At 36.1% G+C, this 27,617-nt stretch overlaps 1 protein-coding gene across 1 annotated transcript in view; it reads left to right on the top strand.

The window, feature by feature from the left end:
• The window catches only part of CACNA2D1 (calcium voltage-gated channel auxiliary subunit alpha2delta 1), a 446,724-nt gene that overhangs the window by 415,239 nt on the left and 3,868 nt on the right, over window positions 1-27,617 (top strand). The window contains exons 26-39 of the mRNA XM_029928178.1: window positions 1,488-1,585; window positions 4,355-4,442; window positions 5,489-5,551; window positions 6,150-6,253; window positions 7,096-7,182; window positions 8,504-8,571; window positions 8,946-8,984; window positions 10,844-10,915; window positions 11,886-12,038; window positions 12,122-12,174; window positions 13,586-13,641; window positions 14,048-14,177; window positions 16,139-16,248; window positions 17,032-17,114. Coding sequence (XP_029784038.1) covers window positions 1,488-1,585; window positions 4,355-4,442; window positions 5,489-5,551; window positions 6,150-6,253; window positions 7,096-7,182; window positions 8,504-8,571; window positions 8,946-8,984; window positions 10,844-10,915; window positions 11,886-12,038; window positions 12,122-12,174; window positions 13,586-13,641; window positions 14,048-14,177; window positions 16,139-16,248; window positions 17,032-17,114 — 1,204 coding nt within the window. The remainder of the gene's footprint in view (window positions 1-1,487; window positions 1,586-4,354; window positions 4,443-5,488; window positions 5,552-6,149; window positions 6,254-7,095; window positions 7,183-8,503; window positions 8,572-8,945; window positions 8,985-10,843; window positions 10,916-11,885; window positions 12,039-12,121; window positions 12,175-13,585; window positions 13,642-14,047; window positions 14,178-16,138; window positions 16,249-17,031; window positions 17,115-27,617) is intronic.

Here is a 27,617-nt window from a genome sequence, read left to right as displayed (position 1 = left end):
AAGAGGATGAGATAGAATGAGAAAGAAATAGTATGTGATATCTATAAATAAATGCTAATTGTGGGAAGAAGTCTGTTTTAGCTCTGTCAATAATGAAATGAGTAAAAATCATGCAACTTTCTAAACCAGGCCTCTAAACTAAAATTTTCCATGAACCGAGAAATTTGGTGGGGTGTTTTGGTTTTTGAAGTTCTGACATTTTACTGCTCTTCATTCTCAGAGGCTTTATATGCACACACACACACACACACACACACGTGTGTGTGTCTGTATATGTATATCTTTGCATCTGAAGTCCATTTCTGTCATCAATATTTGATTATCCAGTCTGTTAGATGAACCTTATTACAGTAATGGCAAAGTTACATTTATGTTGCTTGCTATTTATTCACAATTTCCAAAACGGTTGGGCTAGGCATTCTCAAAGTATAGTTCTCCGAACCCAGTGGGTTCCAGAAGCCTTTTCAGAGAACCCACCAGGTCAATGTGGTTTCTTTAACAATAAGAATTTGAGGAATTATATTTAGTGTTTCCCAGGAGTTCAAGACTTGGCTGGTCAGACCAGTGATGATACTAATGAATGGTAAATTTCAGTGTTAAGAAGGTGAGCAAATTTTTCAATAATCAGCTTATGATGTTACAAAATCATATTCTAATGTTTATTTTTGAGAGAAAAGGGGCAGAGAGAGATGCAGACACAGAATCCAAAGCAGGTTCCAGGCTCTGAACTGTCAGCACAGAAGTTAATACAGGGCTCGAACTCAAAAGCAGTGAGATCATGCCAGCTGAAGTCAGACGCTCAACTGACTGAACCACCCAGCACCCCCCCCCCAAAATCAGATTCATTTAAAGTGTAAGCCAGTGCATTGAATTTTAATGTAACAGTAGAAAAAGTGCCTTGTTTCAAATTCCATATTCTTATCAGGGTTTGGTGTATTATTTTCCAAAAAGAATAGGCACATTTGAGAAGAGCATGAAAATAATTCAGTCTCTTCCTGCTGCATGTCTGTGAAATCATTTTCTTTCTCGTGCCCAAATCGAGTCTTGGCAGCTGACTAAATGCAGAGCCGTACTTGTTTTCTATTGAGTCAGGAATTAAAGATATTTGCTAATAGGTTATTTTTTAAATACAACACTTGTTCAAAAAAAAATTAACATAATGGATTTCTTCTTTATGTTTGCTGAGTATTTTTAAATTTCTCAATTTCCATATGAAAACTCCATGTATACAACATCAAATGAGAATAGTAGATTAAGAATGAAAGCTAATGGTCATTGAGCACCTATTGTCCAGAGTGCAAGTCTTTAATAAATATTGTGTAGCACCACTCCTCCTAAGTCCAAGTATTGTTCAATTATAGAGATGATGAAATGGAAGTAGGAAGAAATGAAACAGGTTGCAGAGCCCTGTTGTAGTAAGTAGTGAAAGAGTTTTCATTTTTTAAAGTTGTGACTTTCATAGCTAATATTCTACAATTTTTTTTCAGAGATTACTGCAATGACCTTAAGATATCAGATAATAACACCGAATTTCTTTTAAATTTCAATGAGTTTATTGACAGAAAAACGCCAAACAACCCATCCTGTAAGTAGACATCTAATTTACAATAATTACTTCACCATTGTTATATCCAAAGTGGTCAAAAATCTTGGTTCAGATTAGTGTGTTGGATCCTGGTTTACTTACTTTGTAAATGTTTAATGATAGAATGTAACAGTTTGGCCTTTTGTATATTAAGAAATGTGTCTTTCACTGTGAAGTAAAATCAAATTTTCAAAGCCAAATATTAGACACCTGCACCCTTACCCTTGCCCCTTTTTAACTTTGATATTTTTAAGGTTTTTCATTGCATTTTTGTTGCTGCCTACAAGAACACATGCAACATTTATAAATATCTCTATATAAATAAAAATATGTCAGTTAAGGGTGTTTTTCATCCTAATCTTCTATTTGGAACATTACACTTCTGTAATTTTTCATTTTATGAAATAAGTTAGAGTAAATAAAAATGTTAACAGTTTGTCTTTAACCAGTACATTTGTCACCCAGAGAAATTTACATCATCTTACTATAAAATATTATAGATATTAATGGTTTCTTGGCATTTAACCCATTTAAAATCTTACCTGTGTTTTCTTCCTAAAAAAATTACTAACAGGAAAAGATGTACTAAAAATGGGAAATGAGAGGAAAACCAACCATACCTTAGCAAATATAATTTATTTTTAAGTAACCATAACTGACTTCTTTATCCTTTCCTCCTCCTCCCCTTCTTATGTTTTTATTTTTAAAAATACTTTTCCTTTCTATCAGAAAGGGTTAAACAAAGCACTTGCTCAGAGCTAGAATTAGGTAGAGAAGGTCTACACTGATCATGACTGGATAGGAGTTAGTGTCAGCTCAGTGTGAGTGAGCCAAACAGAGCCTTTCCATTGTTAGAGGTTTTTTTTTTTTTTTTTTTTTTTTTAAGTATTTAATAGAAGTCCCAAGAAAAAACTGACATAATGGTATTGAATATTCTTTTAATTGGATGCCTCTATGGGCACATGGGTGGCTCAGTCTGTTAAGCATCTGACTCTTGATCTCTTGATTTCGGCTCAAGTCATGATTTCATGGTTACTGAGTTTGGGCTCTGGGTTGAGATTCTCTCTCCCCTCCTCCTCTCTCTGCCCACCCCCTGCAGAGCATCTCTTCATGGTTTTTATCTACCTCCCCTATGATCCAATAGGAAATGCTTACGGTGCTTAGATAACTATGTAAAGTGTTGAGATTTTATTGGAGTTTTAATTATAACAAGGTAATAGCTATAAAATTTACATTTTCCTCTGACAGTGTTTTATATATCACCGTTTTCTCAATCATATTTTACTTCAAGTATCAAATACTATGTAAAACTAAAAGTATCTGTGATTGAAATCTAAATAGTTCCTTTTACAGGGGTTTGCGTGATGTTAATTGTACTTATGGAAGTACAGCAGTAAAATTACAATCGTCACCATTTATGTTCATTTATTACCTAAGTGTTTATGCAATAGAGCCTGTCAACTTCTTCATATCCCTTTTTTTGACATTTTATGTGTGTAAAATGGAAAAGCTGAATACTGATAATCTGTTTATGTATTATATGCAGCAGGGGCCGTATTTCAAGGCCATATTTTAAAATTATAGTATAATTAAAATGTGACTGAAATTATGACATTGCTTGCAACAGTGATTTCTGCCACAAAGTAGAATGGTTTCGTTTCTTTTACCTGAAAGTATTTGCAGCAAGTAAATTGCTTCATTCACCTTGCAAGTGGACTGTTTCTGAAAATGATTCATTCTCTGACATAATGAAAATAGTTCCTAAAATGAAGTCTAAAATGTGGATTAAATTGAAAGATATATTACATTAAAAAATCAACTAAAATACTGTCCAGTTTACTCACCACCTTCTGTAGCAATAGATATTAAGACCACGTATTCCTTACCTGGATAAACTGAAATTTTTCCATCAATGTGAAGTTTATTTTTTTTTTTTAATGTTTATTTACTTTTGAGAGAAAGAGAGAGGGAGATGCAGAATCCGAGGCAGGCTTCAGGCTCTGAGCTGTCAGCACAGAACCCGATGCTGGGCTTGAACCCATAGGCCATGAGATCATGACCTGAGCTGATGTTGGAAAGGTTAACCAACTGAGTCACCCATGTGCCCCAAATGTGAAGTTTCAATATCCGCAGGTTATTCAGAGTTTTGTGGGTTTAAAACAGTGGACGGAAAAAAAGAAAAAAAGTGAGGGTTTTTAAGAATGTATATGAATTGACCCTTGGTCATTGCCATTTGCCTTTTCATTACCTTTGGACTTGGGCTCTTTTAATCTTTGGTTATTCCAGAAATGAAGCCAGTAGATTTCACTAGCCAGTCTTGAAATAGTGCCAGTCTGTGTTAAGTTATTCAGTTTTTTCACCAAGTGAACAAAAAAAAACCCTATATATATTATATGGTATTATGTTTATATATAAAATTGGCCATTAATTATGATAGCTTGGAATCATGATACTACCCTATTAAAAAAAGAGAGGAACTTTATTTCCTTAATGTTTTTTGAATGGCATATCTCACATATCTTTTTGATAAAGTTTACAAAATAATTTTCTTTTAGAATTGGTTTTTCTAATAATTCTGTTCCTAGCCTGAAAAATGTGAGGCAAGATGAACAAAAATGTGCAGAAAATTAATATTGGATATACTTGTAAATTCACAGAAATACTATCCACTCTAAATTGCTTTTACAAATAGAGAATATATTTGTTTCATTATTATCCTAATGAAAAAACAATGTGGATGTAATTGAGGCTATCCTTTTTCTCTGTTAGGTAACACGGATTTGATTAACAGAGTCTTGCTGGATGCAGGCTTCACAAATGAACTTGTCCAAAATTACTGGAGTAAGCAGAAAAACATGTAAGTATTTGTTCCTATTTATATATATATATGCACATACACACACATATATCCTGCATTTCACTGAGAGATTTTTGGAAAATGGGGCTCATAAATATAAATTTTACTCTCTATCTTAATAACAATTTCTTGAGGAAAACATCTTGCAGTTGTTGACAACTTGCCACTCCAGTTGTGGGTGTGTGTCTGGACTGACATCTGCCTTTACTTATGTTTCCCCACTTACACACCACGCTGTGAGCAAACCAAGCTTAAAAAGGCTTGTTTATGTGTGTTTCTGTGTTTGTGATAAAATAGGGATTCTAGTGAATTGGCCCTTTAATAACACCCCATCAGCAAATTGGGAAATCTGATTATGACTCTCCTTTACCGTCTCTTCACCACCCCTTTTCCAGTCAATCCCAAAGTGCTAAATGCTTCTTCTAACAATGTTGTCCGGTCTTCTTGATCTCCAAGTTCACAAATCCCCACTTCTGAGAAATTACCACAACTGCTTATTCTGTCCTTAGGGACCTCAGTTCCTCTACACACCCCCCTCCCCCATTCTGTTCTCCTAGAACTCACCCCTGCCGGTCTCACTCTTAAAATGCAGTTCCAGTTTCAGGATGAAGGTGAAGCTCTCCAGCGTGGATTTCAAGATCATTCATGAGCTGACCATTCTTAAGAAGCTTGTCCTTCAAACTTTACTTTCTAGTGCTTCTCACCTTTCCTTCTGTTTTTATAACACCAAATACTTAACCCGCTTTCCCTTAACATCCAGTCTTGGCTCTACATGTGAAATATTCATGCTGTCTCTGTCTTCTCTGCTAATTCCATCTTGAAAATGCAGCTGTATTCTCCCCTTACTATGAAGGGTCTTCATTAAGCATCCTCCCCTTATTTCTTAGATATTTGCAACATCAAAGTATAGTTTTCACATGTTGATATATTTACTTTCTCTTTAGGTTAGGAAACTAATTTTATTTCTCTTTGTATCATCCATATGTATATTATTATCTTATTAAGAGTATGTGAAATAAAAAATTGCCTTCTGTCTTCTGTTTTAGCAAGGGAGTGAAAGCACGGTTCGTTGTGACTGATGGTGGGATTACGAGAGTTTATCCCAAAGAGTAAGTTCGAATAACATCTGTAAAAGCCAGTACATTACACGTCTATTCTGAAGATGTGCTCGTTCCATTATAAGGAAGCCTTTCCGTAGAGAAACTGATTAGTAGACTAAAATGGAGTCCTTTAACATTATTTACAGTATTAGAATATCCTATTATATGATTATCAGGGATACTTTTGGCTATTTATTCCAAATACTAAGAGATATTAAAGGAGATTTTTTTTTTCTCTTCATCGACACAAGCAAACCTGAATCAATGTACTGGTTATAGCCTATTGAGAGTGTTTTCATAGCACTTCATTGTTTTCACTGTTCATCAGTGGATCCTATCTCTATTTCCAGAATAGTCTGTAAACTGGGCTGGGGAGGCTTGCTACTATTAATTGATCTATTAACTGACTTGTACTTAATTACCTGGATAGTAAAGCTGCAGTGTAAATCCAAGAGCTTTTTCTGACCCTTATTATCTATTCTTTGGTGATATGTCTACATCTAATGGTACTCATTAATGAATAATATATCTGTAAAATTCTGTGATGTTCACAGCAAAGTAGGTTATCAAATTCAAGATTAAAAATGATGAGCCATTTCCTCCTCAGGGCTGGAGAAAACTGGCAAGAAAATCCAGAAACATATGAGGATAGCTTCTATAAAAGGAGTCTCGATAATGACAACTATGTTTTTACTGCTCCCTACTTTAATAGTAAGTATTACTTGGAATTCAACTATTCTCAATTGCCTTTTTTTTTTTCAAAAAATCATTCCCCAGTAACCATACCCTTCAATAATAATTGCTCAGGACAGTTCTCTTATGTGTGACATTGGAAGGACAGAAGCTTCCATTTAGTTGAGGAGGTAAAATGCACCCACAGCAAACAGTCACCCAGTAATGTAGAGATAACATATCAACAGGTTTGCATAATGCATAGAAACATGTAGATAATCCCTCTTTTCACAAACTGCAAATCTATTAAAGAATGTATGATGACTTTCAAAAATGTCATTAATCAGTTTAGCCAGTTTTAAGTATATTATTTATGAAAATTATCAGTAGCCCTCATTTAAAAATATCTTTTTGGATTCTTTCCCAAAACCTTTCTAATTTAATCTCTGGACTGCTCGGGAGGTAGGTGTTATTCATCCTCATTTTTAGAAAAGGGGAAACTGAAGTTCAGAGAATTTTGGTGTCTCGTCCAGGGACTTAGGTCTAAAGTGCAAAAAGCTGTTTGGGCTTCGATGATCAATCTTTTCCCCTAACTTTAGCAGCCTCTCTACTCCGTTAGCAAATGTCACGAAGCAGAGATTGGGCCGTACCCATTATGTTGTGGAAGTGGATGCAGCCAGGCTGAATAGTTAACATGCCCCGGACACTCCAGTCAGTCTGGAGGAAGCCAAGAGAAGACTAGCACCTCCTTATTATTATCTAACTATACTGAAATACTTATGCCTAACACGATCCACCTATCCCTATTAAGCAAACTTCACTATTTGATTTATGTACACAGGTCAATTTTCCCTTTTTGTTGTTGCTTCCTTCTTTTTCAGAAAGCGGACCTGGTGCTTATGAATCCGGAATTATGGTAAGCAAAGCTGTAGAAATCTATATCCAAGGAAAACTTCTTAAGCCTGCAGGTAAGCATGTATATTGTGTACATACACATGGCCATAATTAAGTGTGACCTAATATTTCTTTTAAATTCTGGCTGTACTTACCAGGAGGGCCACAAGAGAGTAAAGACAGATAAAATAAATTTTAAAAATAAAATACAATGACCTTGAGGAAAACTAGAATAGATACTATCCCTCACTATAGAAGTGAGGGATTTAAGTGTGTATATGTACACACTGCTGCTCAAACTGATAGAGTCATATCAAAATTGTACATGCCAGCCTGATCCATCATTTCCACTCAGTAAGTCTGTCCTACAAGATACTTTGAAAGACACAAAAGGATATGAATATTTGTAATTAAGTTAAACATGAAGAGGTAAGTGGCCATCATTGAAGGAAAAAATAAGTAAGTTATGGCCAATCTATACTATGTGCCTGATACAATGAATTAGGTAAGAACCTTTTTTTTTATATAAAATTACAATAAAATGGAAAAATGGCCTTTTTGCCAAAATAAAACAAATCAAGTAAGAAAACAAAACAAATCAGAAAACTGAGCATCAGTGGGAACTGAAAGTAGCCTGGAGTAAGTGGATGCAATCAAGCAGAATTTTTTTTTTCAATGTATGATTCCTTATTTGAATGTTTGAGAGAGTACATTAGACCAGATTGAAAAGCTAGATAGATAGCTTTCCTGTTACTGAGGACCATTTTACCCCTCAGTGGTTCACCGAGAGATTACCTCCACCACTAACTCATTGACTGCTTCCTTCATTCACTCAGTGGCTCATTTACTCACTCATTTTTCTCCCTCCCACCCACTCATCTACCCTTTGGACATACATTTCTCAAGCACGTGATGCATGTATTGGTCGGGAAGAGAAGCCTCTTAAAACATTCCACCTGAATGACGGCACATTGAAAGACTATTCCTGATGCTACCACCTTTTATGTTTTTAGCTTACTGTATATATGTATTAATTGGGAGGTGGTACCCAAGGAGTAAACTGTGTTTTAAATATAAATGAAGGTTATTTAATAGTTTAAGAGCTGTTAGCAGTACTCTTAATGCAACCCCAAGAAATACAATCTCTATACATTCAACCCAAATTTGATGCTGTTGTATCCACTGTGAAAATTATTATATAGCAAATATTATATGGACATTAAAACTGCACCTCTTCCATTAAGTCAGCTTTTGAATGTATAGCTGAAATTAATTTCAAGAAATTTAAATTAGCCTGCTAAGAAATAATGAAATACAAGAGGAAAAATAAATACTAAGAATCACAGCTAGGTTCTTTGAATGTATGTGTCAATTTTTCTCCATCTCATTTTTCAGTTGTTGGAATTAAAATTGATGTAAATTCTTGGATAGAGAATTTCACCAAAACATCCATCAGGGATCCGGTAAGGTGTCTATTTTTCCTAACATTTATGCTATACTCTATGCCAAATGCAAATAAAAGTAACATCTTAATTTTGCCAATGTATAATTTTCAGTGCTACTAAATTAAGCAGAATTATGATTTAAGCAAATAAGTCTATCCGGAAATATTAAATTAGTTAAGAGGAAAAATATTTCAATATTATAATTTGAAATACTGGTTTAGATAGCTATTGATATTTTATCAAGATGAAGCTACTTTTTATGAGGGGATAGACTGCCAATTAGTCTTTTAATAGAAAAAAAGGATTTTTATGATACATTCTTTTGTTAAAAATCTTAGAATAATTTATCTACTATAAAAGTGTGTGGTGCTAATTGTATTTTTGTCTTGTAGTGTGCTGGACCAGTCTGTGACTGCAAAAGAAATAGTGATGTAAGAAAAATTTGAAATTTTTAACTGTAATTTTTTGTGTCACTCTTGTTAAGACTTTAATCATAAAATGATTGATTAAAGTCATTTGATGTAGGAATTTTTATTTTATAAAACTTGAACTAATTTATAGGGAAGATTTTGAATAAATTCTTTTAGTTCCTAAGCATAGTTTTAAAAACAAGGGGAAAGTGTTTTAAAAAGTCTGTCTCAATTGTGTTAGATTTTTTTGTAACTGTCTTTAGCTCTGTTTCTGAGTGGGAAGTTTCTAACGAAAGTGGCCTTAGTGGTTATCAGCTTAATCTTCCCTGTCCTTTGTGCTTTCTCTGAATTTGTTTACACATTTTTATAGTGATGAGAAAGCTTTTTGAGCTCAATTTTTCAATTATGTATTTTTTTAATCAGATTCCACTTACATGGATTGGATTTCACATTGTGTTCTGTTACTTCTATTTCATTATGAAATATCTTTGTTCAAATGTTAAATATGCTCAGGGCACCTGGGTGGCTCAGTCAGCACAGAGTTTGATGACCATGACCTGAGCTGAAGTCGAATGCCTGACAGCCTGCTTTGGATTCTGTATCTCTCTCCCATCCATGCTTTCTCTCAAAAATAATTGAAAATATTAAAAAATGTTAAACATGCTCTAAGAGTGATACTACATAAAGCATTCCAGGAATACAAAGGATGAAGTGCACTATTTGTTTCCCATCTTCTTATGTGTGTGTATGTATTTCCAAGGTAAAGAGTGAGTTCACATTATTTTATTTCTAGCCACGTGAAATGATAAGCCAGCATTGTAATTTTGATGGTTTCTCCATTTTACACACTTTTTAAATAGAGACTCTAAAGACTGCTTTGAGAGTAAGGTTTTAGCAAGCTGCTTTCCATAGGAAAATGGATTCCCTATGTCCCCAACTCTGAGAACAGTGTTTTTAATTATCATTTTATACAATAAAAATGACTAAACTGACCCATGTACTTTAAAGGGGGTGGGGATTGATTTATCTCATGAGCAATTTTTGTTTGATGTTATGCTTTTATTTTTTAATATTTATTTTTGAGAGACTGAATGTGAGTGGGGGAGGGGCAGAAAGAGGAGGAGACAGAATCTGAAGCAAACTCTAGTCTCTGAGATGTCAGCACAGAGCCCAACGCGGGGCTTGAACCTCGAGATGATGGCCTGAGCTGAAGTCTGACACTTAACCCACTGAGTCACCCAGGCACCCCTGTTTCCTCCTTTTAAATATCCTTATGCTGCATTTTTTTTTTCAATTTAGTCTGAAGCATGGTCACTATAATCATTGTTAAAGGTATCTTTTTTGTCAAAATACTAGGCTTATATATTATTAAATATTTTGGTTTATCCAATTTCCTGGATCATTTAGATGAGCAAATTGCAAAAAGATTATTTCTGATTGGATCTTATGATTTGTTCAGACTGAGTTGATAGTTGTAACTGAATGGGTTGTGGTGAAACCCTTAGAGTTTGAATCTGTGTGTGTCCTTAATTTATTTCATCAGAATCTATTGAGCGTAGGTCTTTAAGTTGAAGTTTTTTCCTATTTTTGTTGTTATAACTATCGACTGGGGTGCCTGGGTGGCTCAGTCAATTGAGCCTCTGACTCTTGGATTTCAGATCATGATCCCAGAGTCCTGGGTCTGAGGCCTGCAGTGGGCTCCACACTGGTAGCTGGGAGCCTGCTTGGGCTTCTCTGTCTGTGTTGCTCTCCCTCTGCTCCTCCCTTGTGCGTACATGTGTACTCCCTTTCAATATACGTACATATAAAGCCATCTATCTAAAATATTGATAATGAAGCCTCCTAACCTTCCTCAAAATGTGTCATTTTTATTTTGGTAGGTAATGGATTGCGTGATTCTAGATGATGGTGGGTTTCTTTTAATGGCAAACCATGATGATTATACTAACCAGGTAGGTACCAGAGTGGGATAAAGTATAGTGTCCACAGTGTGTTTCCCGGATGGGCATTACAGAAGTCCTCCAAACCATTATAGAAACAAATGAGGTGTTATATTTCTGCCATACATTTTTAAATGCTAAATAAACATCATTAGTGAATACATTCTCCACAGTTTCCTGATATTTGTTAGTTGAGTTTACGTTCCAGTAATAATAGTCACTATTAAACATGTAGTTATTATTCTTGAACTCTCATAAATTGAGAAGGTGTGTGCATATTAAATATTAATACTATCTAAGGTTATACATGGCTCCTTTAAATTGATGAAGTTTCTATTCCCAAATTTGCAAGTTGCCAGCATATAGGCTATTTGGCTCACACAGGATTTTAAGCAACTTAGAATCACTTGCCAACTAATTTCATTTCTGAATCTACATTTCTGGTCTCTCTTTTAAGAGACAAGATCTTGGGGCACCTGGGTGGCTCAGGTCCTGGTCTCATAGTTGGTGAGCTTGCGCTCTGCACTCATGCATGGAGACTGCGTGGAATTCTCTCTCAAAGTAAATTAATAAACTTCAAGAAAGAAAAGATAAGATCTCTCAGCACTGAGCTTTTTCATAACTGGCCATGTTGACGGACTGGAACTGAGAGTCCTCGAGTTTGTCCCTAGGTTCCCGTTCTTTTTCTAATCCCATCCATTTCTCTCAGGCTACTTTCCTCTTCCCCACAAGGAATTCAGCTATGACCTTAATGCCTCGTTAACTGTGTGCGCTTCCCATACCCATCACACAGGGCCGCGGGGCAATGAGAACCCCTCAGCGCAGTTTACTTCTTTCAGATTATGCTGTACAGCTTCATTGCTTTTGTGCTTAATCTTCAGGAGTTTTAATTCCTGGTTTGTCTTATGTCTTTTCATTGCAGTGGGTAGGGTGGTATCATGTGACGTGAATTTGAAATTTCTTATTTTCTCATCTGTTCCAGATTGGAAGATTTTTTGGAGAGATTGATCCAAGTTTGATGCGACACCTGGTCAATATATCGGTTTATGCTTTCAACAAATCTTACGACTATCAGTCAGTGTGTGAGCCTGGCGCTGCGCCAAAACAAGGAGCAGGGCGCCGCTCGGCATACGTGGTCAGTGACCCCGCCTCATCCCTTCCTCTCGAAGGAACACTCAGTGTCCATCAATCTAACGACTTTTTCATTCTATTTTGTAGCCATCGATAGCAGACATATTACACATTGGCTGGTGGGCCACTGCAGCTGCCTGGTAAGTCGCAATTTTATTGTTGCTGGTAATGAGAAAGGGGTTGTGAAACAGTCAAGAATTTGATGACAGGACAGATTGTGTGACATGTGAATAATTGTTACGGGAACTTTTTTTTTCCCCCATTTCCTAAATGACATCCTGGTAATTTTTACAAAATAATCCATTTAAAACTGTTACCATTACGTAGTGTTTCATATGAAAACAATATGCTCATACAGACTTCAACCTCCTCTGAGATGTGTTAAGTTTTAGATATATCAACCTATGAAAAGTTTCTATTTATTGTCTTCAGTATCCAAATTAGATGTCTTCATCAGTCCAATTCAAGACATCATGACTTATCTTTTCAGCTCTTGCCTATTCCTGCAGAGGCATCCTGTCGCTGAAATGGATCTAATTCTCTCTTCTTACTGACTAAACCTCTCTACCTCCTTCCACCCCTCACCTACACCCTACCACTGAGGAAAACAATGCATTTAGGCGGTTTAAGGCACTGTGGAAAGTCTCTAAGATCAAACTTGTCATTGTTTGGCTCTGGTCAGTCAAGTAACTAACCCTCCTTTGGTGTCTGGGATTCCTTCTCTCCTTCCCCGCTTCCTTCCCTCCTTCCTGCTTTCCCAGCTAAAATCAAGTCCCTTTATGAAAGGAGCAAAGATTTTGGTTTAAAAATCCTATTTTTGTGAAAAATCATGCTTTTTATTGTGATAGTGATATTCATATATTAATTCACTTTTTAGAGGTTTTCTAAATCTTATAATACTACTAATTAAATTTTTATGATTGACTTTATGCTATTTTCTGGCCAGAATTTACCTCCTTTTTCACTCCCCCACCTCTTTTTTTTTCTGATTTCAATTTCAGATGATTCTATACAAATATTTAGCTCAATTGCCATTTATTAGAAAACTGAAATGTACCAAGTGCCCTATATATAACAGGTATATTTTAGTTCATGAATGTCACATTATGTATTTATAGATATATTATAGTCTATATTGTAAAGCAAATACTTTGTCCACCCATGGCACAAAATCATTTTTGTTTGATCTTTTTTGTTTTCTTCCACCATAGAGTTCTAAAACTATAATAAGCAACCCTGAATGAGAAAACTAGCCTATGAAATATTGACACTCTCTTAGTTACCACTTCTCCAGATCTTATTTCTTGTTAGTCCTGTTCACACCTTCGTGTCCCTCACTTGGTCCTAAATATGTCTGACTTGGTGACTTCTTTCACAGAAACAAATTTGCAGTGTTTATGAGGTTTATATTAAAATTCTCAACTTTCTATTTGCAAAGGCTCGATTTTTTCCAAGCAAATGTGTATATGTGTACCTGTGAGATTATTTGGATTTTTAGTGTAAAGGAAATACGTAGATTTTTTTCAATAACTATTTGTATTTACATCTTAGGTCTATTCTACAGCAGTTTCTCCTGAGTTTGACCTTTCCACGGCTTCTTGAGGCCGGTATGTAAACACTCAGCCATGTCATAGTGAAATTTTGTTTCAGGATGGGTGGAGGTCACCTGACTCAAGGAGGAAGTACGTGTATTTGTGTATATTAGAGAGAGAGAGGATGTGTGAGCCTTCATTGGATAGCTTGGTAGAGTGGAATATGTTTGTCAAAACTTTCCTAATGCTTTGGAAACTTTTTATGTCATATTGGTCTGTATTTTGTACCTCTGATATTCGGATTCACTTATTCTCTTGATACTTAACGGGCACCTCTTAGGGGCTATCACTACATTACATTACACAGTAATAACTAAGCCAAGCACAGCCCTGCCCTTATACACTTCCTCTGCTCCGTGGAAATAAAGGCTCTGGGACTGACTATAGTGTCCCTTCCTGGTGATCTTTGTTTTTTCCACAGTTGAGATGGAAGACGATGACTTTACAGCCTCTCTGTCAAAGCAGAGTTGCATCACTGAACAAACCCAGTATTTCTTCGAAAATGATAGTAAATCATTCAGTGGTGTGCTAGACTGTGGAAACTGTTCCAGGTAAGGTGTTTCTTCCTTTAGTAATACTCCAGTTTCACTAAGAATTTGTATTCACTTTTTCATTACAGAAAATAATGGACATTGTTATTAGAGTAACTATTTGCAGTTGAAAACAGATCTTTAGTTTTGCTGAATGTTTTTTTAAAAATTGACATTCTTTAGAATTGATCCTACCTGAGTAACTGTAATCCTTCCAACTATAATAATAGGATGAAGAAGATTCTACCTACTTTTAGGCAGAACAAAGACAAGTTTGATTATACTTTAATGTCTTTTTGTCTAAAAGAACTCCCTTAAAATTTTTTCTCAAGTCATAGAACTATATGAACTATAAGATTAGAATTAATAGTCATTCTGAGTAATTCTAAGCCAAATATATGCTTTCACTTTACATTTGCTTACTACACAGGTTTAGAGAAAGATATTCTAGGGAAGGACATGTCTTACCTCTACTATTTTCTGAAATTTAAAATTCCCTGTATCTTTGAATTAACACTAAAAGATATAGGAGAAAGTATCACTTCGTAAAATCAAAGTTGATGTTCATCACTAGCAGACCTAAAACATCTTTAGCCATTTTTAGATGAGATTGAGTATTTGACTTGGCTGTAAGTAATAGAAGAAAAAGGCAAGGTGGGCCCTTTCAAAGCCGTGAGAGGCAGTGATAATCCATGTCATGGGATCCATGAGAATGAAGCAGAGAAGAACAGATTGAGGACACTTTGTTTTTAATGAATGAGGGCAGGTTATTCAGAAGAAATATTTCTCTAGGAAAGAGGAAATAGGAGGAGGTAAGTTTATCCGAGCATGTGAAAGGGTGGGAAGGGTTGCTAGGGGATCCAGACGTTTCTAACAGAGAAATGTTTTCTCGAAAGGGTTAACAGAAACTAGTGCAAATTTTTAACAGACATGGTCAGAAGGAGTTTCTGATTTCCTTTAGCAAAGCTCTGTCCTAGGAAGAGAACAGACAGACGTGAACTCCGAACAAAGCGTACCGTCTTGTACAGTGCCGAGCGTATCAGGTTATATACTTTAGGAAACAGTGTCAGACCCCTTTGCTATCACCGACATCTATTAATCCAAGGCCACCCTGTGCTTTAAAAATTGACTAAGTTGTAAGGTAAAGATTTGAAATCAGGAGATTAACTTGAATCATGCTTGCTTTTGATTCACTTTATCCTTGTGCCCCAAGTTCAACGGAGAAAAAGAAAAACCTCCATTGTTTTGGAAAAAATATATAATCATCAAGACATTACTCTTTAATGACAGATTAACATTTTTATCTTGGTTGCAAATTGAAATCCCTTACTCTGTCTATCTCTGTGTCATCCAGTTCAGTACTTAACCACTAGTGGCTATTTCACATATAACTAGTATTACACAGTAATGCCTCAGCTACACGAGGCATGTTTCAAGTACTCAGTAGCCTCGTGTGGCTAACGTTTACCCTACTGGAGAAAGCAGAAAACATTTCCATCTTCACAGATACTTTGTTGAACAGCACTAGTCTAGATTTACTGTGCCAGTGGCTTGGGCAAGAGGCTTAGTTTGGGCTCCAAAGTTTTTAATGTGTGAAATAAACAAAATTAGCTTATTGTCAGTAATAAATACTACAGTTCCTTAATGTTAAAAAAAAAAAACATTGACTCTAGAGGTTTCAACAACTAAGTAGTGCTTGTTTTGCCTTGAGGATTAACACTTAAACAAAGGTCTCGCCTAAAACATCTGTTGCAATTTTCTAGTACCCAGTTGAGAGAGGTAATACACTGTGCATGCTCATACACAAAACATGGTGATGTGTCCCTTCTACATAGTCTCATTTTGTTTTACTGTTTATGATGGTGACGCTTTGTGTTTCAAGATGTCATATTATATATAAGAAACTTTGAAAGATTTTAATTGTTGCCCACAAGAAACAAAAAGTTCACTTTCTGCGATTCTTATACCTGTTTCTTTTGCAGAATCTTTCATGTAGAAAAACTTATGAACACCAACTTAGTATTCATTATGGTTGAGAGCAAAGGGACCTGTCCCTGTGACACACGACTGCTCATACAAGCAGAGCAGACTTGTATCCTTTGACATCAGAGATGCTTGGAATCCAATGCCGTCTTAAAGTAATGCCTTTTTAACCTCATCACACTGATAATGCTCATAAAGAGGAAAACATCACACAGCGGCTGTGATTACATCATGCAGGCAGAATGGACCTCTCGCTCAAAATTGGGTTTGAATGTGTACTCATGATGCCACCCAGGCACCAAGAGAATGTGCAAAGTTTCTTGCTCCTATAAATGCGGCTTCGTGGAGAAAGCTGTACAAGTTTGCAGGGAGGGGCAGCTGGCCCTGCAGTGGCCATGACACCAAAACTACCTAACACTTATAAATAGCCTAAATGACAGCACGATGACTATTAAAGCATTATAGACAGCAGACATTCTGCAGAGCACCTGTCATGTTTGCATTTACTCCTATTGTTTCTTGGGGGGAAAAATGGGCCAGTTATGCTCAGCAATGAGTGTATATTTCTGTCTTGCTAAACAGGAGACACCACGTGCTCTCTTGTGCTGTTTCACATATATGGCTCGGTCTTACAGTCTGTAATTGGTTCATTGCAGCCACTTACATTTTTATAGATATCTATTGAGTACAGGCCACAGTGCTCCCTTCATACAGCCATTGTTGTGACAAAAGAAAATGGGTGGCAGGTTACTTCCTTAAATCCCGGAGCACTTGAACTAGTCGCGTGGAAGTAAACTAATGGCATGGGTGTCTAGTCCTTGCTTTGCTGAAATGTATGTGTAATTGTGTGGAAAGAATAAATAATGCCCTATTCCTTAACAAGTTTCTTAAGCTGATGGTCCCGACCCTTGTGACATGGTGAAGCAACCCAGATATCGCAAAGGGCCTGATGTCTGCTTTGACAACAATGTCTTGGTAAGACCAAAGGTTTCTTGCATTAAAACACTCTAGGCGTTGTCTTCAGGAACTTAAGGGGACAAATCACAATTTTAACTCCACCATGATGCCTTAATCCTAATGTTTCTCATTAACATGAAGTACTTGCTGGTAGACAGATTTCTCATTTCAATATTTTTCATGGTTTGCATAAGCTCAACAGTTGCTTCTGCTATCTGTCCTTGCATCAGAAACTATACTTTCACACACAGTTCACATCAATCTACTGACAAACCTAGGTCACAAATGTGATCATTTGAAACACTTTCTCATCAACAGTAATTACAGTAAATGTTATTTATTGTGTGATTTGCCTCCCTTCCTTTATAGTCCAATCTTGAAGGTACAAAATTTATTTTTATTCATTTCTTTAGTCTTTATTTGGTATATTTTAAAACTTGTAAACTAGCTAGTTTGCTGATGTCTTATAATTCCCCCCCGCTTTTTTTTTTTTTACATGGCTTCTGACTAACAGATTTGTATTATTTCTCTTAATTGTATTTTTACCTTGCATGTATTAGACCAGGTGAGTTTAGTGGGCTAAGTTCCTAAAATCTTATAAAACATCATGTAAAAAAGATTGCTGCTTTTTCTATAGGTCAGCTGTCTCCCTCCAAGAAATAATCTTCTGATGTACTGTGCATATAATCAGCTTTGTACTTTTAAAATCGTTTTAATCAAGAAACTTTATTGTGAAAGGTAAAGGCCACCCCACAATTCCTGTTTTGAAAAACTAATTTTAAATATAATATGCCTCAATTCGGACTCTTCAAGGTGGGCCTTTGGCTTGCATACTCCAATGAGCATGCCAACAGAGAGCATTATCAGCCTAGGAATTGTTTATTCCCCCAAAATGTCAGATCACCTATTAATGTACCTTTACAGAGGCTGTAATTTATTTAGAATAGGTTTATGTACTATATACTTATTTACTCAAATAAACACATAGCCAGTTTGTCCCAGAAAAAAAATAAATTTTGATAAATATCCAGTTAGATATGATTAGAAGAGGAACAAAAACTAAATAAAATCAATGATGCAAAGTAAGTCTTAAAAAGCAAGAGGTGTTAGCCAGTCACCCCCGTTATCTCTGCAAGGACCATGGATCCTTCCTCTTTGATGGAGAAGGTGATTCAGAGTGGCAGCTAGTTGTTTCTTCCCATTCTGTCTGGTTAGACTTAAATAAAACTCCAGATACGAGGACTCCTGTTTTTCTATCTACTATATTTTCAGGAGCTTTGGTCCTGTCAGATCTCTCCCCTAAGAATGTTGAATGTGGGCCAAAAGGTAGTGTTGCTCATTAGGGAAACTTCACTCATCAGTCACTGGTCACAAAAGACAGATTAAATTCACTCAGATCAACTTCAAAGATTACATAAAAACCCTATTGCCCATTTTCATCCTAGGAAAGTATTTTCAACCTAGGAAACTCTGTTTTCATCAAGGAACTGGAAAGCTCGGACCGAGACAAACATTTTCAGTAATTCAAGTTCTTGTGAATTATGCATCAGATTGTGTGTGAAAGTATAGCTCTTGCTCAATAGCTTAACATGCTAATAATGTCTTGTGTTCTTTAGCAGTGAAATATTTTGGTAATGCTTATTTGCAATGGTCACTGAGATTCAGCTCTGGATGGAGGCTCACATAAACTGCTAACTGCCAGCAAATTGCATGAAATCTCATCTCGTATGTCTTCTTTTCTGTGTTTTCTTTCCTTTCCCTGTACTTGCTACTTTGCCCGTTATTAATAGGATCAACTTATGTGCACAACGAGTCGTGCCTGTACCATGATGTCAGCTCCTATCTTCATTTTACTGCAAGTTTTCATGTGGTGTGGATGGTCAGTCACTTTCTCTAATTTTTCTTTTTGTGTGTGTTTGGCTTAAAATTTTAATAAATAATCCATGTCTCTAAATTCACTATTATAAATGTCCTGAAACCAGGTTATAAAAATTCCAGTACTAATATTGTTTTAAATAGGTACATTCAAATATTGCTTAAGTTTCTCATCTCAAACCCAGCATATCCTTTTCCCCATGTTTACTTAAAGATCAGTATTTTCTTATAAGTCTTTGTATAAAGATTAAATCAGTATGGGAAAAATTGTATGTTTCATGATGTCTAGCTTTTACTAACGAAAAATAACCTGAGGACCATGATTAGAGATGCTAACATTTTAACAAACCTTATTTTCTAAGGCAATAATTCGATGTTTCCTTTGAAAACAACTATGACTCAACTCTATACTTTTTTACGGCTGTAATATTGATACTACTGCAGTATTGTAGCACAAGTGCTTCCAATTTCTAAGTTCATTTTACTTAGAATGACTTACAGTGTCTAGGCTAAAATGACCATATCCTGTGAACCTTTGGTCAGTTTCTGAATTAATATGACTACATGGATGTCGTAGACCCCGGAATTCACGGTTTCATTTACAGCTTTGCAGTTTCATTTCTGATGCTCTAGAGTCCTCATGATTAGTGTAATTGGAGCCACTTTGATCATGTTCCTTCTTCGCTGCTCCCCAGGTATTCATCGATTAGCAAACCACTAGATGGAGATCTGGCCATTACTGTGAGCCGAGTGTGCTCATCAGAGGAGGAGCAAGTGGAACAACAGAGGGAGTCTCAGAAAACTAGGTTTTTTGCCCAGGATGATAAAATAATAGTCTTCACGGCAAAGGAGTCCAGGTGAAAGAAACCTAGCTGACCTGATTTAGTGTAAGACCAAAATGAAATGATCTCCGGGGACCTATGTTTTAAATTGATAGAGAGGGAGCTCTCTGACATAAGGCACCAGGTGACTATACCGTTTCCATATGAAAAGTGTAGTAGGATCCCATTTTCCATGTCCCTTTTATACTTACCGTATTTGTGATAGAAATGAGCAAAATAAAACATAAGGGTGAAACATTATCACAATATACTCTAAAGGTGAGAAATAGTGTAAATATTCACTCTATTTTCATCTTTGATTCAGTTTACTTCTCTCAATCATAGGATTTTTAGGTAAGATTGACAGGCTACCACACTATTGTTCAGCTCCCTTTCTCCCTTAAAAGTCTGTAGTTGAGAATGAATTTTTTTTTCTTATGATTAAAATTTTCTTTGATATTTCTCTTTCTCACCATACCTATAAATTTACCAAGAAAATAAATATCACTGTGTGGATTCAGCTGGATGGGATCAGTACATCTTAATGAAATAATTTTTGAAAGATGAAAAGAACCCACCTGGGACTCCCTATTATTATTGTGTCCTTGAGGAAGATATAATGAACAGTCTTGAGAAGATGGTGTAGACTAGGGCATACGCTTTACATTAATAAGACTTGACTATTTAAAACCCAAGTTATCGGTACTGAACAGTGAATCCCATCTATGCAATGTGAGTGTTATGATAATATCAAAAGTAGTATGATTTTCTCTGAAACAATACAAAGTTGAAAAAAGTATCAGTATTACTAAAAAATACTCAGGTTAATTGGCTATTGTTCCTCACACTGAAGACCAATAAAGGTCCAAGTCTAAGCTTCAATGCTAGTCTACCTGTAACTAGTAGACACTGCTCACAGGAAAGCCAGGATGCTGGTGTCATCTCTCACCTCCTCTAACGGATGGTATCTAAGCATTTATAGAGTGACTGTCTAAAGATAGGATTCTTGTGTCGTGTGAAGTCTGAAAAGATTATCAATTATAGATATGTAGGTATGAAGCCTCATACCATCTCAATTTCATTAAAATATAAGTATCCAAATGAGACTTTTTGGACAATTTAAGTGATAAAAGAAAACTAAAGGTAAAGTTTATCAAAGATGTGTCCTCGATAAAGTTACTTACTTGATGCAAACTGAAAACCTAATTTTTGAAAGCAGATTATTGGGTACATGAAAAATGAGTGTGCAGGTGTGTGCATGTAAACACTGACACATATACTACTTCATGAGTTACTGTCTTACAGTGCTGTGTACGAGAACAAAGTATTTGTTAGAGAACTTATTCCTATTAAAAAAAAAGTTACACTTTTAAATTCAAAAGTCAGCCATTGTTTGGAGAGTGTCTGCCTTTTGATTGTAATGACTATAGTTCAGTCTTAAGGTATCTAAGAAAACTGAAGAGGCAGATTTTTAGTGTGGAATCAACTTGCAGACTTGAAGGACTCCAAATTAACCTACCCCCTCCCAGACTAAAACAGACATCACACATAGGAAACACAACTGAACAAATAAACAAGAATATTTATCTTGTTATATTACCAAGAATATCTTGACAAAACATATCCTTACTACATTAATGGGTCTTATTTGTATGCTGATTTTTCATTCCGTCCACTTAACACGTAATTATAACTGAGTCAAGAGCCAAGCCTTTACATTACTATTTTATGTTTGCAGCATTTCTAACTAGGCTGTATCTGTCCTGTTTTATTGACTACCTACTATTCATACTACTCATTTATCAAGTATTTACTATTCAAACTGTGTATTAGACCATTAGTATGTATATGAAAAAATACTGTTTTAATCTGGAGTTCAAATGTAACTGAACATTCTGTTTCTTTATATGGTTACCCAACCTAGTAGGAAAACTATTTGAGCAAAGAGAAAAGCAAATTAAAATCCCTGAGATAGTACACACCTTGACCTGTTGCATAGACAGAGAGTGTTATTGGAGGAGAGGCAGCCAAGCTCTGGACTTACATAAGATTTTGCAGGCCTTGCTAAGAAACTTGGATTTTGTTCTGAGAGTAAGAAAAATTGAGATCTATGCTTTTAAGGTGACTTTTTTGTTTTAAAAATTTATTAAAAAAAAAAAACACAAAAACCAAGAGTAGAAGCCATGACAAAAGGGAGGCAGCTTTTAAAGGAGCCTAGATAAGAAGTGATGGTGACTAAGGCACAAGATAGTGAGAACTGGTAAGTCTGGGGATATATTTTGAAGCTAACGTTAAGAGAGCATGTTGTTGGATTACTTTTGAAAAATAGGGGGAGGAAGCACAGATGACTTGTCTTTGCCATGATCCATTTCTCCTAGAAGTATCATTCAGGAAAAATAGTATCTCTGGGCAAGTCTGTGACCTTTCTGAGGCATCAGAGCTCAATCCCTGCAGAGGTCACAGGAGAATTCAGGTCTGAAGATACAAAAGTGTGAGTTTTTGCAGTTCTAGTCCAAGATAGTGATATAGGAAGTCCCAAACGCACTTTATCCCACAGACACGCTAAACCTGTAACTATAAACAAAGCACTTTCCTCTGACAAAAATGGAGAAACTAGGTGAGTGACCCATACATATTGGGTGAATGAGAAAACAGCCACATCGAAACAGGTAGGAAAGGTAGAGACACACTATCCCTAGCTCTGGCATAGCAGCATGTAATCAGGACACAACTTTTAACTCCTAGCTCTTCACTGAGGCAATAAGGGTTTGGTCTGAATACCAAGCACTCGAACTTTTAAGACTTTCATCCAAACTACAGTGTCTCCAACAACTATCTCTGAAAGTCTAATAGGGGGGACAAGACCACAGCAAACAAGAAACAGTCGTCAACAGGCTCCCGAAGACTCACTGTGGCTTTCCTTCCAGGGCTCACAGAAGATGGAACAAACCTCAATGCCCTATACTCAGTCTTTCTCTGATAGCTGTTGCAGTATGCAAATACCCCTAATGCCTGAGATTAAGGCCTCTGATTTAGCACCATAGGAACTGCCTGACTACAGGCCTCCTTAGAGCCCAAGGAAGGCAGTGGGCATTGCCTCCACTTTGACCCTGTTACATGCTCCAGGTCACTGGTCTGTTTCCAAAACGAGCTTGTGAACCCATCTGCTGCCCAGAGAACACCTCCCTTTATCACTTGGCAATGGTGGCCAGTAGAGCTGACCTTCTCCAGTACCGGGAGAATGTGCAAATACACAGTTCACCAAAAGTCAGGGGAAAAATGCATGAACTAAATCAGAACTTCAGAAAAGAGAAAATATTAAAAAGTACAAAAAAGTCAAAGAACCGAATGTAATATATCACAGTAATAACATAAAAGATAAAAATGCCATCAATAGATTTACAAAAAGACCCTGACACAATACAGTATCATTTCATGATAAAAACCTTGCTCAGACGGGGTATACAGGAACATCCTTCAACCTAATGAAGGCCCTATATAACACACAGCTAACATTATACTCAGTGGTGGAAAATACAGAGCTTTAACCTTAAGATCAGAGATGAGACAGATTGCCCATTTTCACTGCTCTTATTCAAATGCTGGAAGTCCTAGCTAGAATTTTAGATGAGGCAAAGAAATAACAGCAATCCAACTAGGGAAGGAAGAAGTAAAGCTGTCAGTATTGACAGATGATACGGTTCTGTATAAAGAAAAACCCAAAGACTCCATCAAAAAACTGTTAGCACCAATCCCTAACGTCAGTAAAGTTGCAGGATACGAAATCATCATACAGATAACAGTTGCATTTCTATTCTATACCCTTATAAAAAAAGTCTGAAAAAGAAAAAAAACCATCCTATTCACAGCAGCATTCAAAACAAAGTATTTAGGAGTTAACTTCCAGGAAGTGAAAGAGCTGCTCACTGAAAACTACAAGACTTTGCTGAAAGAAAGAACAGAAACATAAATAGACATTGTGTATTTATGGGTTTGGAGAATGAATATTGTAAAACGTCCATACCACCCAAAGCCATCTATGGATTTAATGTAGTCCCCCAAAAAATGCCAACAGCATTCTTCACAGAAATAGAAAAAGTAATTCTAAAATTCACAGGAACTCACAAAAGACCCATATATCATAGAAGTCCTGAGGGAAAAAAACAAAGGTACAGGTATAGGATTTCTTGATTTTAGACTATACTATAAACCTAAAGTAATCAAAACAGTATGGTACCGGCGCAAAAATAGACACAGACTAGAGGAATAGAAGAGAACACAGAAGGAAATCCTTGCATATATATGCTTGACTAATATTCAGCAAAATAGCCAACAATACCCCGTGGAGAAAGGATAGTCATGAAAAAAAAATGGTGCTGTTAAAATTGAACACATGCAGGGCAATGAAACTGAGCCCTTATCTTATACCACTCACAAAAGTTAACTCAGAATGGAGCAAAGACTTTAATAAAAGACCTGATACTAAAAAACATCCTAGAAGACAAAGTAGGGAAGAAGTTCCTTGACATTGCTCCTGTCAGTGATTTTTGGACACAATACCAAAATCACAAAAAACAAAAGCTGAAATTAACAAATGAAACTACAGCAATTCTGAATGCTTCTGAACAGCCAAAGAAACAACCAAATCAAAAAGCAACCTACAGAATGGTGGAGAAAATCCAGGTCATGTATAGGAAAAGGAGTTGTATTCAGAATATATGAAGAACTCATTAAAGTTTAAGAAATAAAAAACGGGCAGGAAAACTAAATAGGTTTTCAAAGGTGACATCAAAATGCCCAACAGCTACATGAAAAGATGTTCAACATCACCAGTCATCAGAGAAAACAAAACTGCACATTTCAGGTTTAAGGACACACACCTTAAAGTATGTGAAAGCAAATGGATAGGAAAATACATTCCGTACAAATGGTAATCAACAGAAAGCTGCGTATCTATACTTGGACACAATAGACTTCAAGACAAAAACTGTGCTGAGAGATACAATCATTATATACTGATAAAGAGTTCAGTCAAAACTAGATATAACAAAAAAAAAGGTGGATATAACTTTACAAATACTTATGTACCTTATATAAAGGCACATAAAGATATATAGAAAATATTAACTTACCTAACGAGAAGTAGGTAGGAATATAGTAATAATGCTTTAGTAGGAGACTTCACTTCCCCACTTTCATCAATGGATAGATCGGACAGAAAATTAATAAGCCAACACCAGAGTTAAATAACCCATTAGGCTACATGAATTTAAGTGACGCTTATAAAACCTTCTATCCAGCGTACTATACCTTCCTCTGAATGAACATGGAACATCTTCCAGGATAGAACACATGTTAAGTCGCCAAAAAAGCCTTAATAAACTTGAGAACATTGAAATCCTATCAAACATCTTCTCTGACCACAGCTGTATCAAACTAGAAATCAACTATATTAAGAAAACTGGATAATTCACAAATATGTGGAGATTAAACAATATGCCACTGAACAACCAGGGGTCAAAGAAGAAATCATTCACACACAAACACAAATGAGACAAATGAAGATGAAAACACACTGAACCAAGACTATTGGCAAGCAGCAGAGCAGTTCTAAGAGGGAAGTTTATAGTGATAAACACCTATGTTAAGAATAGACTAACATCGTAAATAAATTTACACCTCAAGGATTTCCTACCTCCTACCAAACGAAGCCTAATACTAGGAGGTAGGAAATAACAAAGATCATAGCAGGAAATAAGTGAAATGGAAACTAAAATGACAATACAACAGATCATTGCGACTAAGAACTTTAGCTAGACGTACCAAGGAAAAGAGGATTCAAATAAATAACAATAGGAATGAAAAAAGAGACATTAAAATTGCTATCACAAGATATAGAAAATCATAAACTACTATATAAACAATTATGTGGCAAATATTGGAAAATCTAGAAGAAATTGATAAATTCTTAAAAAAATATGTAGCCTATCAAGACTGATTCATGAAGAAATAGAACATCTGAACATGTCAGTCACTAGTAGATTCAATCAGCTGTCAAAAACCTCCCAACAATCAAAGCCCAGGACCAAATGGCTTCACTGGGGAATTAAATCAAACATTCAGAGAAGAATTAATGCCAATCCCTCTCAACCAACCTCTTCCAAAAAATAGCTAGAGGCAACACTTTTAAGCTCATTTCACAAGGCCAGCCTCACTATAATACCAAAACCAGACAAGGACACTGCAAGAATATAAAGTTATAGGCCAATCCCTTTGAAGAACCTAGATGCAGAAATCCTCAACAAAATGTTACCAAGCTGAATCCAACAACACAAAACTTTACCATCATCAGGTGGGATGCAAGGACACTTTAACATTCACAAATGAACCAGGGTGATGTACCATATTAACAAAGTGAAGGGGTAGGGCGCCTGGGTGGCTCAGTCGGTTAAGCCTCCGACTTCGGCTCAGGTCAGATCTCACGTTCATGGGTTAGAGCCCCGGGTCAGGCTCTGTGCTGCCAGCTAGCTCAGAGCCTGGAGCCTGCTTCCGGTTCTGTGTCTCCTTCTCTCTCTGCCCCTCCCCCTCTCATGCTCTGTCTCTCTCTGTATCAAAAATAAATAAAACATTAAAAAAATTTAAAAAAAAAAGTGAAAGGGAAAAAATCATCTGATTTCAGTAAATTCAGAGAAAGCACTTGCAAATTGAACATCCACAGTGTTTAAGGACTCTTAACAAAGTCGGTACATAAGATGTACGTCAGCATAATAAAAGCCTACAGCTAACATCCTCAATGGTAAAATGCCAAAAGCTTTTCCTCTAATGGCCATGAGTAAGACAAAGATGCCCATTCTTGCCACTTTTCTTTAATGTAGTACTCAAAGTTCTAGGCCGAGCAATTAGGCAAGAAAAAGTAATAGGCATCTGAATTGCAAAAGAAGAATTGAAACTATCTCTATTTGCAGAGATATGGTATTATATATAGAAAACCCTAAGGACTCCACCTTAGAATAAACAAATTTAGTAAAATTGCAAGAAACAATGTAAAAAAAGTCAATGTAAAATGGGTTGAATTTTATACACTAATACAATACCAGAAGTTGTGAAAATGATTTCATTTATAAGACTGTCAAAAAGTCAAATACTAACACTAAAAACTATAACATAAAGTGAAAACACTAGTGAAAACACTAAAAACTATAACATAAAAGAAATTGAGAAATATACAAATAAATGGAAAGATACGAGTTCCCATTAATTAGAATTCATATTGTTAAAATGTGCATACCATCAAAAGCAATCTATAACTCACTGCAATTCCTATCAAAATTTCAATGACATGTTTCACTGAAATACAACACATGATTTTAACATATGTATGAAACCACAAAACCCTAACAGGCAAAGCCATCTTGTGAAAGGAGGACAAAGCTGGAGCCATCACACTTCTTGATTTCAAACTATATTATACAAATACATTAATCAAAACAGTGTGGTACTGGCACACACTCACACGCAGACCAATATAACACAGCAGCCCAGAAGTAAACCCGTGTGTATTTATTCTCCTAACTTATGACAAAGGAGCCAAGAGTATACAATGGGAAAGAGTCTTTTCAATACATAGTGCTGCACCAGGATAGCTTAGTCGGTTGAGTGCCCGACTCTTGATTTCAGCTCAGGTCATGATCCCAGGGTCATGGGATCAAGTCCTGCATTGGGCTTCATCCTAAGCATGAAGCCTGATTTAGATTCTCTCTCTTTCCCCCTCCCCTTCCAGTTCTCCCCTGCTCGCTCACTCTTTCTCTCTCTCTCTCTCTCTCTC

This window comes from Suricata suricatta, chromosome 2, assembly GCF_006229205.1.
Source record: "Suricata suricatta isolate VVHF042 chromosome 2, meerkat_22Aug2017_6uvM2_HiC, whole genome shotgun sequence".
In the NCBI taxonomy this organism is placed as follows: Eukaryota; Metazoa; Chordata; class Mammalia; order Carnivora; family Herpestidae; genus Suricata; species Suricata suricatta.
Note: the sequence above shows the minus strand (reverse complement) of the source record. Positions and strands in the feature narration are given on the sequence as shown.